This window comes from Halichoerus grypus, chromosome 8, assembly GCF_964656455.1.
Source record: "Halichoerus grypus chromosome 8, mHalGry1.hap1.1, whole genome shotgun sequence".
Lineage (NCBI taxonomy): Eukaryota > Metazoa > Chordata > Mammalia > Carnivora > Phocidae > Halichoerus > Halichoerus grypus.
Window position 1 is genome coordinate 72,699,412 of NC_135719.1, and position 13,905 is coordinate 72,713,316.

At 46.0% G+C, this 13,905-nt stretch overlaps 1 protein-coding gene across 2 annotated transcripts in view; it reads left to right on the top strand.

Moving 5' to 3' along the window:
- Positions 1-13,905, top strand: part of RASGRP1 (RAS guanyl releasing protein 1) — a 79,196-nt gene that overhangs the window by 54,882 nt on the left and 10,409 nt on the right. For both annotated transcript variants that reach the window (XM_036071069.2, XM_078053393.1), the window contains 10 exons: positions 2,021-2,194; positions 3,324-3,440; positions 5,672-5,947; positions 7,286-7,366; positions 8,665-8,769; positions 9,597-9,706; positions 10,360-10,504; positions 11,230-11,266; positions 12,037-12,189; positions 13,389-13,774. In XM_036071069.2, the coding sequence (XP_035926962.1) occupies positions 2,021-2,194; positions 3,324-3,440; positions 5,672-5,947; positions 7,286-7,366; positions 8,665-8,769; positions 9,597-9,706; positions 10,360-10,504; positions 11,230-11,266; positions 12,037-12,189; positions 13,389-13,774 (1,584 nt within the window). The remainder of the gene's footprint in view (positions 1-2,020; positions 2,195-3,323; positions 3,441-5,671; positions 5,948-7,285; positions 7,367-8,664; positions 8,770-9,596; positions 9,707-10,359; positions 10,505-11,229; positions 11,267-12,036; positions 12,190-13,388; positions 13,775-13,905) is intronic.

Consider the following 13,905-nt stretch of genomic DNA (forward strand, 5'->3'; position numbering starts at 1 on the left):
CAAAACTGCAGGCCCCAATTAGGAAGCTCTGCCTGGGGAGTTTCCATTTGGTAGTGCCTCCCCTGTCCCAGGAAGGACACTGAAAAGGGCCGTTTAGCACGCAGGCAACGTGGGCCCCGGGCGGCTGCAGCAGCCTCCAGGAGGCGGGAGTGAGAATCCCTAGGACTTGGAGCTAGTGCTCCCCCAGCTGGAGGCTGTGCTCCATTTGCAAATGAAAACATCAGTGTGAACTTTCATTGCTTTTAGGTGGCATCCCCTCATAGAAGAGGATTTGTGTGTGGGGGGGGCATATTTTCATTTTTCCTACAGAGTTCTAAGCAGTTTTCCCAAATATGTTCCTTCATTGTAGTTGGAGGGAAATTTCTCTCTGCTATGAATGGAGTGGCATTTGATATTTTCTGCTTTTTATAGTACTTACTATTATAGTACTAATTCTAAAAAATAAGTGGATTTGATGTTTTATTTACAGTGGGAGGGGTATATAAATGTATTCACTGGAGTGAGTCACCGGGACTTTCTCTCAGAACCAGTAAGATTGCTTATGTGTCCCTCTTGAGTCGTTTTTGCTCATAGTTTTCCACCCATCAGCAGTCACTGGCTCAACCATGTCACATCTGATTTCAAGGGGGAGTTCGGAAGCAGAGAGCTCGAAATAGCTGGGATACCACACCAAAACCTTCCCCAGGCCCATTGGAGCAGAGTAGAGGGCTCCTCCCTCTTGGTTCTACCACTTGAACAGAGGATCGTCCGGGATAGGGACAAGATGGCTGCATCCTTGCTTAGCCAGTGATCTGCCGAGACAGCTCCACTTTCACAGGAGCCGATCACGGTCAGCCATGGTCAGTGCCTTTGGCCAGTTGGAAAACTATGGTCACTCCATAATAGCTAACCATGTGGCCTCTGCTCAAGCTGGTGAGTCAGAGGAAATCCAAACAGGTTTGTTGTAGCATGAGGTTAATGATTATCCTGTCAGTACCACCTCCCATGGGCAGCACTCTGAAAAGTTAAAGTGCTTTCAGACATTGTTGTGTTCGTAACAACTCTGTGACCTAGATAGGGCAGAGTTTATGATCCCACTTTTAAGTTAAAACAGTTGGGGGTGCAGGGGGCGGGGGGAGAGAGAGAGGAGATTTTTGAGAGGATTGTCTGTTTTTCCCCTTAACTTCAGCGATGGAGCTAGAACTAGTACAGATTTTACTCATTGTACGATGGGTTTATTGGGCCATAAACCCATTGTAAGCTGTAAATATCACAAGTTGAAAATGCATTTAACACCTCTAACCTACCAACATCATACATGGCTCAGCCTAGCCTACCTTCAGTGTGCTCAGAACACTTACATTAGCCTACGGTTGGGCAAAATCATCAGTTGCAAAGCCTATTTGTAATAAAAAGCTGAATATCTCCCGTAATTTACTGAATACTGTACTGAAAGTGAAAAACAAACAAAAGTGAAAACTTTACAGGAGTACAGGATGGTTGTAAGCGTATCAGTCATCTATCCTTGTGATCATGTTTCTGCCTGGGAGCCGCAACTCGCTGCCCAGCATCACAAGTTTCGCACTGCATATGGCTAGTCTGGGAAAAGTTCCAGATTCAAAATTCAAAGTATGGTTTCTTACGAATGTATATGGCTTTTGCAACACTGTACAATTAAAAAATCCTAAGTGAAACCATTCTAGTCAGGGACTGTCTATACTGAGATTTCTCTTCTATATTGTATTCTTTAGAAGGGACAGTATCATTATCCACTCAGAATACAGTATTTGGATTAACTAGTGTGTGGACACATCCCCTTGGGCCTAATGACTTTTGATGTAGAGAAACCATGCTTTGGGTAGGATAAGAAAGATTTCCTTCCCACCATTCCCATCAGCCAAGTGGAAGACATACAGGAGGAGGGCCAAGAGCTCCTCTGTCCCATAGCATCAACTGAACCATCAACAGAGCAGAAGTGATGTGCCTCTCAGATGTCCCAGAGGACCAGAGGGCCAGTCCTGATGGGTTTCTTTTTCCCCAGTTCTCCGATTATCAGAATTACCTTGTGAATAGCTGTGTGAAGGAGAACCCCACCATGGAGCGGTCCATCGCCCTGTGTAACGGCATCTCCCAGTGGGTACAACTGATGGTTCTCAGCCGCCCCACCCCACAGCTCCGGGCAGAAGTCTTCATCAAGTTCATCCAGGTGGCTCAGGTCAGTGACTAGCTTAAGAATTTGACCTGGGCTATGAGGTAAAGTATCCCCTCTTCCCCCCAGCCAGTCTGTCCGTTAGAGCTGCTTCCCCCTCCTGAACCACAGGAGAGTTTGTGTGACGTGAATTGTCCCAGATTTAGATATGGTGACTTTTCTATTTCCTACATAAGGGCAATATGATGAGGACCATACTGATTATCTCAGGGGTCAGAATACACTTTTAGATCTGTTTAGATCTTTTAAAAATTTTTTACGTATTTATTTATTTTAAAGTAATCTCTACACCCAATATGGGGCTTGAACTCACGACCCCAAGATCAAGAGTCACACACTCTTCTGACTGAGCCAGCCAGGCGCCCCAAGATCTGTTTAGATCTTTTAACAGATTCAGCAGATGCTTTCCAACCTACGTTGTTTCCCCAAATCTGGCCCACATGGCAAAGGAAAGGGCAATTTCCCAGGTTTTACTGGGGCTGGACCTCCTCAGCTGTCTTAGGACTGTGAGCCCTTACTGTGTTGAACGGCTGGGTTTAGTGTTTGAAGGCAGAGTTTAAGCATTTGATGAGAGGAAAGCAGGTGGTAGGAACACGTAATTGCCGTTCGGCAGAGACTCTAGCCCCGCTCCCGGTGACGGTCTGGCACAAGCACTGGCGCGGTTTGAGAGAATAAGACAAAGTCTTTGTCCTTAAGAATAAAAGTGGTTATTTGAAATGAAGGATACAAAATATTATTAGTTCTAGAGGTTCAAGACCAGTGTTTCTCAAAGTTTGGTACATGGCCCACCTGCTCTGATATTAACTGAAGGTTTATCCCTGAGCTCAGCCCCAGATCCCAGGAGTCAGAATAGCTGCTCTTGGATCCAGCAGTCTTTGCATTAAGCAAGTACTTTGGGCGGCTCTTAGAAACCGCTGATGTAGAGGATGGCCTGCCGAACTGGTGCAACAAAGAAGGGAGATAGGACACCTTGCTAGATACGGTCTGAAGTTAAGCCTACAGGGGAAAATGGTCAGAAAAGCACAACACCTGACTGCTAGGCTTCGACCAGTATTAGGAAGACAGGAGGTGCAGAGTGGGGAGGCGCGTAACTGACATGTACATTGACTACTCTCCTCTCTTTTCTATGTCACAGAAACTCCACCAGCTGCAGAACTTCAATACACTGATGGCTGTGATAGGTGGGCTCTGTCACAGCTCAATCTCCAGGCTCAAGGAGACAAGTTCGCACGTCCCACATGAAATCAATAAGGTCAGTGTCCCTGCCTCCTTCCTCCAGGGCCCCTTAGCAGCATTCCCAGGACCAGCATCAACATTTATTGAGAGGCAACCCAGAGAGCATTTCCAAACCATTTCATCCTTTCTCACTTAATTAGGCAAAATACTAGCGAGGCAACCCCCCAGAAAACCCATAGGATGGGACTATCCCAGGTCTGAGTGCCTGGGATTCAGCCTGGCCTCGGTGTCCCCTGCACGCGTCCCTGCGGTCAGTGCAATACCGTGCGCTCTCTCCCGTACTGCCAGTCACGGTCTGTAATGCCGACTCCCTTGCTCCAGCAACTTATTCCAAAATGTTTTCCTAAAAGAGTGGTTCAGTTGACCGTAGTTCAGTGTGTATGTCAAATATGTATAGTGGGTGACACATTAGAAACCTATCTATTCAGATCTCTTGGAGAATGACATTCTGGATAGTTGAATTTTCCCAGAGTTGAAAATGAGCTTCTCAGGTGCCATTTTGTAATAGTGTCTTACTGAGGAATATTTTTCTTAAGTGCCCTATGCACTTTTCTACATTCTTTAGATTTTAGAGAATAGACTTTAGTTCTTCATAACATAGGGCTATTAGGAATACAAACCACTAAGATATACTGAAGATAGAAATGCAGCTGTTTGGTATGGATTAGCTAACAACTGCTCTCTTAGCGTTTCCGCCTCACGTGAGGACCAACCAGCCCTCCCTTACTAACCTCAACCCCCAGCTCCCCCACCTCTGTCCTCCTGAGCTGCATGGAGGGTCTTCTTAGGGAGACATGTCTGTGCCCCATTGTCCTGTTGTTCCCAGCTGTCCAACCTGCTTTTGGGAAGTCTAGGATTCATCATCCCTGCTCTCACCACCCTGAGCTCTGGGGATGCTACCCCACCCCCACCTTCCAGTTCCCTACTAGTTCTGGCGAAACTCAGTGGAACCGTCGAGAAGATTGCCCATGTCTCAGAAGTGACAGAGGGAGACAGTCATAGAGATGAACGTGCTCTCGTGTTGTCTCGCTGACAAGATCGAGCTTGCTCCTCTTCAGCTTGGAGCCCCACAGCAGTGCTTCCATGTCTGCAGCTGCTTGACCCTCAGGGCGGTCTGCACAGCTGATGAGTGAGGCCAGAAGTAAAGCAAGAACCCCTTGCTCCTCTAGTAGTTTATTTCACCTCCCAAGGGAAGCAAAACTATCTCATTTTTGCTGTTAGTCTCTCGTCTTGTGAGCCCCTTCCATACTTCACACTCACGGGCACCATCTGCTGAGAGGTGAGTGAGAAGGAGGCTCTCCTGCCCGCTCATAGTGATTGAGGGAGGCTAACTCCAAGCCTCAAGTCCTTCATTGGAGAGAAATGGTACTTATTAGGCCACAGTTTTATTAAAAGAATTTCCAGCAGCATTTAAAATAGTTATTTTGTGCTGTAACATGATTGGTGGACAGTCTTTGCGTCTGAGGAAGCTGGTCGTCATGCATGGGGACTGGGGTTCTGCGAACTGCTTGCCCACTTGAACCAGGCGTATTTGTAGAGAACCGCAGCTCTGGCCACTCCCTTTCTGTGCTGGTGAGCAGCCGTGCCCCTTTCAGGGCTGGGGCAGGGCGTGGGTGCTCAGGAAGAGCTTCGTAGGCCTTCCGCCTGATCCTCCTGCATGCCCTCTGCTGGGAATCGGTCTCTGGTGCAGGTTTTCAGTCTGTGAATGCAGGATCACGTGCTTCAGCATCACTGAGATAAGGCCCACAGAGCACAACATAGAGTATGAACATGCTAGAGACCGCTGAAGTCCCACAGCTTCTCCCCGTGTTGGCACCAGTCAGCGCTTCAACAGCACACTTCACGTGTGTCTCTGGAAGTGCTCAGATAGTACCAGGGAGGGCAACTGCATGGCTGGGGGACAGAGGGCAGAGGGACACTTACTGTCTATTATATATTCTTGTACCTTTTTAATTTTTATCTCCGGTTTTTACTTTTAAAAAATTAGTATAAAAATGGTAAGACCACACTTAAAATTTTTCAGTTATGTAGTATAATCAAGTAAAGCATACCTTGTGTTTGTAGATACACACTGACATTTGAAATAAACTGGAGTTTTTTAATTTGGGAGTCACAGTATGCAAATTGTAGATGAATCCCCTCCTGCCCAGTTCGGGATGGGGTGAAATCATGGGAGGGACTGAGAGTATTGCAGATAATACACGCTGCCTGGTGGGTACCTGTAACTGGGTCTCTTCTATTCTGTAGGTTCTGGGTGAGATGACCGAGCTGCTGTCCTCCTGTAGAAACTATGACAACTACCGGCGGGCCTATGGGGAGTGCACCCAATTCAAGATCCCCATTCTGGGGGTGCACCTCAAGGACCTCATCTCCCTGTACGAAGCCATGCCCGACTATCTGGAAGATGGGAAGGTCAATGTCCACAAGCTGCTGGCCCTTTACAATCATATCAATGAACTGGTCCAGCTGCAAGAGGTGGCCCCGCCCTTGGAGGCCAACAAGGACTTGGTGCACCTGCTGACGGTGAGGCTCCCATAGGAGACAGTTACTAAGGACGAGCTGGTGCCACCCACCACTCCCTGCAGCCTAGCAGATACTAGCTCAGTGAATCCTCATAAAAACTCTCGGAAGTAGATACTATGATGATCACCATTTTATGGATAGGGGTACTGAGGCACAAAGGTATAATTGGTCAGGGTACCACACATGATTAAGCAGTAGAAGCTGGATTCAGATCCAGGTGGGGGGACTCCAGAGGCTGTGCTTTTAAACAGTATGCCCTTAGGGCTTCTAGAACTCCTTCCTACCCCTCTACAAAAGCAATTCTAAACTCTCCGGGAGGAGCTGATAGCAAATCAGGATCTAAAGCTTCCTAAGAGAAGGAGACAGTGTATTCTCATTTAAAAAAGGGTAAGGCAATGAGTTAAAAACAAAACCCAACAACAAAATGGAGGCATTCAAGTCAAGAATAGGTGCACACTTGTGGTACAGGAGACCAGGATTGGCACTTTGGGTCCAGAGTGAGATCAGATGAACTCCCTTCCAGACCCACAGTTCTGTAGTTCGCCAGCTGTGTGACTTGGGCATGTAACTGTATCTGTTTTCTTCTCTGGAAATCAGAGATGAGTCTCTGGGATAACTTGCAACTTCTTGCAGTTCTAAAATGAAACAGTTCTTAATCTGCTCTTTTGCAGAATGACATAATTATTACAGCCTCTTCTTCCCTCACATGATTCTGATAGGGCCCCATGGTTCACATCCCAGCCCCTTCGGCAGTTGGCCAGGTGACCAAAGCAGGTCTCGGCCGTAGACATCATCTGTGAAAAGACGTACTGATCTTAACTTTTTTGAATCACAAATCATGTGATGAAAGCTGTGAAAAATATAAAAAATATATAGGAGTTCTGGACCTCTTGAAGCTATCCACAGACTCTAGGTTAAGAACAAGATTATTTCTAAGATCTCTCCCTTCTAGATTTTATGGTTTTAAGATATATGAAACTGATTAACTCTTAATATCATTTAGTAATATCTGTTATCACTTAAACTGGGTTCTGTTGTAGAGAACAAGTGAGGCATGGACCATCTGACCAGATAGGGCCTTTTGCCTAAGCTCTAAAGGCTTAGATATTAAATCATATTTTAAAAGAGGACATCTTGACATTTCTTCACAACTTAAAAACACTTTAACAAGAAGGAACTAATGCTTGCCCTATTACAGTAGTAAGTGTTACACCCTCCAAACTTTGTGAATTGTAAAAACAAACCATTAGAATGGCCTAGGAGAGTAGAGAAACACATCAGCCCTGGGAAAGACAAACAGCATCCTAGCAAATAACCGTGTTCTGCTTTGACCTGCAGTTGTCCTTGGATCTCTACTACACTGAAGATGAAATCTACGAGCTTTCCTATGCTCGGGAACCAAGGAACCACAAAGCCCCCGTGAGTTGTTCATATTTTTATGCTAGGATTACTGCATGTAACAGGTACTTTACAAGCTGCTCATCAAGGTCGTCGTCTTAAGGAACAAAGTTTTATTCAGTTTAATAAGTATTATGTTTCCACTATGTGCCCAACCTCATGCTAGGAACAGAGCTTCAACATATGTATCATTAGTTCCTGACCATAAAGAGCCTGTAGTCTACTTGAAGGGATGAGACGAATATAGGAACGGTAAATGACTATGTGCCCTAAGCACATCCCAGTGAGTGGTGCAGTCTGATTTACCAAGTAGAGAAGGGAGAGTTGCAGGCCATAGTGACATCTCCTTCCTATTTATTATAAAGTATCCCCACATCAGCTGTTTCTCTTCTCTGACTTGTTGATAAGCACATGCATCCCAGTTAGAAAAGACTGATCATCCTATATTCATCTGGGTCAAAAAAGCAGTCTGCTGGGGTTTTGACCTCTTGTGCTGAGAAGTCCTCAAAGCAGCGCAGTCCCGGTGCTGCCCAATAGGACTCTCACAAGTCATCTGGCCTGCCTCTCTCCTACAGGCAGGTGAAAATTTCAGCCTTCCTTCTGAAGGATCGGTATCTCCCCCTTGCCCTCAGTCTCCTGGGAAGCTTCCCAGCCCCCAAACACGTAGTACTCAATGGGGGGAGGTACCCGCACATAAGTAATCCAACTTCTCTGTTCAGGTGGCTGGATTTCACTGTGTCTACACAGAAGAATCAAGTTTTAGCTCCAACTGTAATGAAAGCTGTTCACTAAAAATACTTGGCAGGTTCCATTTTCAGGGTGTTAGAGGGCATTTCAATGGAAAGGGTACATTCTCCCATTTTTGGAAGAGATTTTCATTTGGGCCAAGTCTCAAATTAGGAATGGATTCCATCTCCGCTTGTCCAAGCCTCAGACTTTTTTCCTTGTGTTGTCCTGCCTATGTTTCAGCTATTTTTCTCATCTATGTCTTTAGGAAGTAGAGAACAGAGAGGACATTTAAATGAGCCACTGTGCTGATAGCTCTGACAAAAGGTTTAATAATGCAGAGGGAATGGAGAATTTTGAGTTATCTGTAGATGAAGAGAATATGTGTGAGGAGCGCTTTGTCAGCTGTGAAGCACATTTGCATTGGCCAAGATGACAGTTGTAGATTTCAATTCCACGTGGGCTCTCAGCTCCTCGCCCCTGCACAGAGCTGATGGTTGTCCACAGTGTGGCCATCAGGTAGTGGGAAGGGAAGGAGCTGTAGGTTGTACTGCATTCTAGTCATGGGGATTTCTCTGAATATTTCATTTCAGCCACTAACACCTTCAAAACCACCAGTAGTGGTGGACTGGGCCTCTGGAGTATCTCCCAAACCGGACCCAAAGACCATAAGTAAACACGTCCAGAGGATGGTGGATGTAAGTACAGCTGTATTTCAGCAGACAAAAGCAAGGCACAGCCTGGCTTAGCTTTATATGCAGGGGGTGGGGAGGGGGTGCCCACAGTGGCAGAAACACAAAGGTGGGAAACTTGAAACCTGTTCCTAGTGAGCACGGGGAACCGCTTCTCATACTGTGCCTGTAGGACAGTTCACAAGTTACATTGCAAACACACTTGGGCCTCATGTTGGGGGAGGTGTGCTCCCTCCTGAAGACCTAGTAGGAGAGCATATATTTAAGGGCTGGCAGTTGATTTGGGAGGCAGAGAGGCATCAGAAAAAAGTTTAGGTAAGGAAAATAAGGAGAATCTCATACTGAAATTTTTGGCCCTCTTGATTCTCTTCACTGTTACTGTGGAGGAGGGATACCTACTTCTGTGTTTCTCATCCAGTGTAGTAATAGAAAAGGGAGAGCCAGCCAGTGACAGAACCATGAGCAGTGGAGGACTAAGGGGGAAGAAGCGCTTCCCGCTGGGCTGTTCGCAGAAGCACTGTAAGAGGGGCAGAGCAGAGGGAGAACAGCCCCTGTGCAAGGAGCGAGGAGCACCCAGTGGCCAGGGAGGTGGCCCCATCGATGTGCTAATGGACCTGCCAGGCCCTGACCCCCTGCAGATGCGGGCCCGGGGCAGCCCTGCCACGTGCCCTGCTGCTTCTCTGTGGCAGCTTCAGGAGCACATTTCCTCGTTCTCTCATTCAGGCTGAGGAGAGGCTTTTATCAGACGTTCCAGCCCTTCGTCATTTGGCTCAAGAGAGAAATGATAGGTTTCACTTTGGTAATCACCAAAGAAACTCCTTTTTTTTCCGCAGTCCGTCTTCAAGAACTATGATCATGACCAGGATGGATACATTTCTCAGGAAGAGTTTGAAAAGATTGCTGCCAGTTTTCCCTTTTCCTTCTGTGTGATGGACAAAGACAGGTGAGCATTTGCGTACAGGCTTAGGAGGCTCTTGGTGCTAAGGGAGCAGTCATCAAATCAATGCCGGTCTGGTTTTCGTTCGGACAACAGACCATGAAAAACACATGTGTTTTAAATGCCTCAGAATTGAAGATTTCATAAATCTGCCCGTTAAGGAATAGTCAACTATAAATAAGAAAACCTTTAGTGTTCCTTCTTTGCTTGGTTCTGCAGATTGTGAGAAAAAACTATTTAATACTTTGTCTATTTACTTTTCAGAAGGTTCCATAAGCTCTCTGTTGGTTCTCTGTATGAAATCAAAGGGATGGTCGGTGGGCTCCAGTTATGTGTCATGTACTGTCTAAAGTCAGAAACCACAGCATAAGGCACTTCTCTCCCTGTACAGTTTCCATTTCTTTTTTGAGTCTTTAAATTGGCTAGGAAAACCTCCTTTAGCCAAAGAACAGCTCTGTAGAAACGAACAGTGCCATCTCACCTACTAGTGACGTGCTATCCATGCATCCCTACCTAAGAGCGGGGCTCATGGAGACAGTCCCCAGTACTACGTACTGTACCTACCACACAAGGGTAAAAACAAAGGTGAGTTTCTAAGGCTAGAAGCCACTCTTGTCACCCCAGACCCCACTCATACCTTGTCTGTCCCCTGCTGGCAGGGAAGGCCTCATCAGCAGAGATGAGATCACAGCCTACTTCATGAGGGCCAGCTCAATCTACTCCAAACTGGGCCTGGGCTTTCCTCACAACTTTCAAGAGACCACCTATCTGAAACCTACATTCTGTGACAACTGTGCTGGATTTGTAAGTTGTTCTTTGAATGCTTCAGGTTGAACTTGGGGAGGGGTATGAGACAATTTAAGTGATTAAGCCGGGCAGAGACCTCACCACCCTTATCAACCACCCCAGCTTAGAGCCTAAACAAACACCTAGAATAAGCTCGTTCTCAAATGCATGGTTTTTACTTGAACTCATCTTTACCATTTCTCCCGGATTGATTTCTTCCTCTGGTCTATGAGGCCTGGGACAAATGGTAAGAACTGTTGAACTGAGGATATATTTTTTAATTACAGTAACTATAGTAATTATAGTTGCCGTTGTGAGAGAAAAGAATTATGAGACATCCCTGCCCTTTCCCCTTCAAAAGGAATGGCTTTTAAGAAGTCATGTGGCTCTGCCCCTCTCTGACCAACCCCTCCACTGACCCCAGGAGTCTGTATGCTTGTTCTTTAGTTTGGAGTCCCGGGAAACTAGTTTGTTCTTTGATTCATCTACTTCAGGCCTCAGGAAGGCCTCCTAAGTCCATGCTAGTGAGCTTCTTGAACATCTGACTTTGATCAGAACAAACTCTTCGTGTTTGCAATTTAAGGTCAGGAGAGTTAAGATGGGGAAGATACAGGAGGTTTCCTTCCCACCTGAGGAAGAAAGCACAATGAAGGAGAATAAAGGATGGACGCCACTGTCTAGCCTCGTACCGGACACATGAGTGATGGCTGGTACACTCTAACCATCTCTTGTCTGTCTCATAGCTCTGGGGAGTGATCAAACAAGGATATCGATGTAAAGGTAAGGCTCAGCTTTGTCGACTGTGTTGTTTTGCCTGGTCTCAGAGGATCTCCTAATAAAGCATTTTTTACCCAGAGGAGTTGTCTATTGAATCCGCAACTTCTCAGCATGGCTCCCAGCCTCATTCCCAAACTGGTTTCCCTAGAGCACCCACTGACAGTGACTGCCACCACAGAGAAGAGGAATGCCTGACCGACCAGTTATGAAGCTCCTCCTTGCTAGGTCCTCTCTCTGTGTGGGTTGTCCTGGAACTAGGGATGGCGGGTAGGATATGATGCTCTCATATGGTCGTGGAAAGGTGGGTCTCCAAAGAAAGGCACTTTGGGAACAGAAGTCTTTACATACAAAGGCCCTTGCCAACTTTCCTCTTACCAGTAGACTCCTCCGGACCTAATTATCCTTCCTTTTAACTGGAGAAATTCAGGTGTGAAAGAGAGAAGACTTTTATGGCAAGGAAGAAAGAGTAAGACATAAGAGCTGCAAGCTTCCGGGGGGGGGGGGGGTCTCTGTAAATAGGCAGTATATGCAGGATGACTAAGAGACCACTTCTCTGCAAGACAGTGGACGCTGCTTCTGGTTCTGATAAGGGTTGCAACAAGATTGTGAGATCCAGAGTTGACCAAATGAGACTACTAGGTTCATTAGGAATAGCAGGTGTCCAGCTCCAGACTAGGACAGGCACGTGTGACGAGAAAGCACGGCACCAATGTGGTTTTGAGACTCTGGAGAAGAAAGGGAAAGACTTCCTGACCAGGGTGTCTCGTCCACAGACTGCGGGATGAACTGCCACAAACAGTGCAAAGATCTGGTTGTGTTTGAGTGCAAGAAGCGAGCCAAGAACCCAGCAGCTCCCACAGAGAACAGCACCGCTGGAGGGCCAACATCCAGCCTTTGCTCACTGGGAGCCAAAGACCTGCTCCATGGTAAGTAGGCACAGAGAACATTCCTCTTGGAAAATGAAGTGGGAAGGATAAAGATTTCAGGGAGGAAAGATTGCCTTTGTCCTTCCCCCCCTTAATAAAAACCACTGCATACACCACTGTGGAAGATACATTTCAAGAATTACATATCATCAGTTCTGTCACATAAAATACAAATTTTCATGGGAGAAAGGTGGCAGAGAGCAGCATGAAAGTCTGCTTGTAAAATGCGAAATACAAAAAAATCATGCATAATACTCCAAACATTTTAAATATTCTGATACTTCATGTCAATTTATGTTCCACTGGGGAAAAATTAATTAGGATTCTTATAAGGTTTCTAGTATTAGAACTGTTGGTTCAAATTATAAATGCCAATTGGATAACTTCTTTTGTTGTCCAGAAGCCACTTTGACTATACCAATCCAATGTCTTGGCTACAAGGTTTAGTAATTAAAAATATGTAACATTTTACTAGAAATGCATGTTTCTTAAAAAACACTTTATATAATCATTTCATTTCCCCCAAATCCTGGAACCTAACTTTTTTATCCTCATTAAATGAAAGACTCAACAGAATCTAAAATCTGTTTCTTTATAAATGATGTATTTAAACAGCCCAGAATTACTGTTGAGTCATTGCAAAATAATAGTCTATCTTACAGCCTACCAATCATCTCAAATATATCCACTCTTTACTTTTCCAAGAAATTACTCCTAATGGTTAATATCCACACTGGGTCCTGGGCGAGGGTGTTGGTTGAGACAAAACCAGAATGTAAGGGCAACACATTTTGAGACATACTTCCCTCTCAGTTAAGCTATGCCCACTGTACAAATAGGTCCCAAAGAAAATTCCTACCAGCTCCTGGAGGCCACTTGTAAGAGGACCAAAACTTGAATGCTGAGAGCTACCCCATCCCAGTGTCCACAGAAAATCTGTATGGACCATTTCTCTCTACAGGGCCTTGCTTCAACTAATCTGCAGCAACTAAAAGCCTCTAGGCAACCTTTGTGCAAACAGAAAAATGTCCTTTCCTCAGGGTAGATGCAGCCTGGCACCAGTGGCTGTGGCTTCACCAGCAAAGCACCTGGACTCAGGTCCCTTCACCCCCTGAAGAGGGTGCCTGAAAAGGAGACCACTTTGATCTGAGTCTGCTTTTCTGAGATAGAATACTAATATGTCCTGTATCTTTCTACAGCACCTGAGGAAGGGCCTTTCACATTCCCTAATGGGGAGGCAGTGGAACACAGTGAGGAAAGTAAAGATCGGACCATCATGCTCATGGGAGTGTCCTCACAGAAGATTTCTGTTCGGCTGAAGAGGACTGTCGCCCACAAGGCCACCCAGACAGAATCATTGGCTTGGCTTGGCAGTGAGGGTCCTTCCGGGACCTTGATGCTGTCCTCCCCAAGGAAGACAGCCCAGGATACTCTGTATGTGCTTCCCAGTCCCACATCTCCATGCCCCAGCCCCGTCTTGGTCAGAAAGCGGGCTTTTGTCAAGTGGGAGAATAAAGAATCCCTCATAAAATCGAAGGAGGATCTCCGTCATCTCAGACTCCCAACTTACCAAGAGCTGGAACAGGTACCTTCCTTTTCTTTTCTTTCAGACTCTGAGAGAAGTGGGGCTGAACCAGGGAAGGACATATAAGCTGAAGATTCTGACCAGGTTGATTGCTAGCAGGATAAAGCCAAAAAAGAAAGGATTCTGGCTTT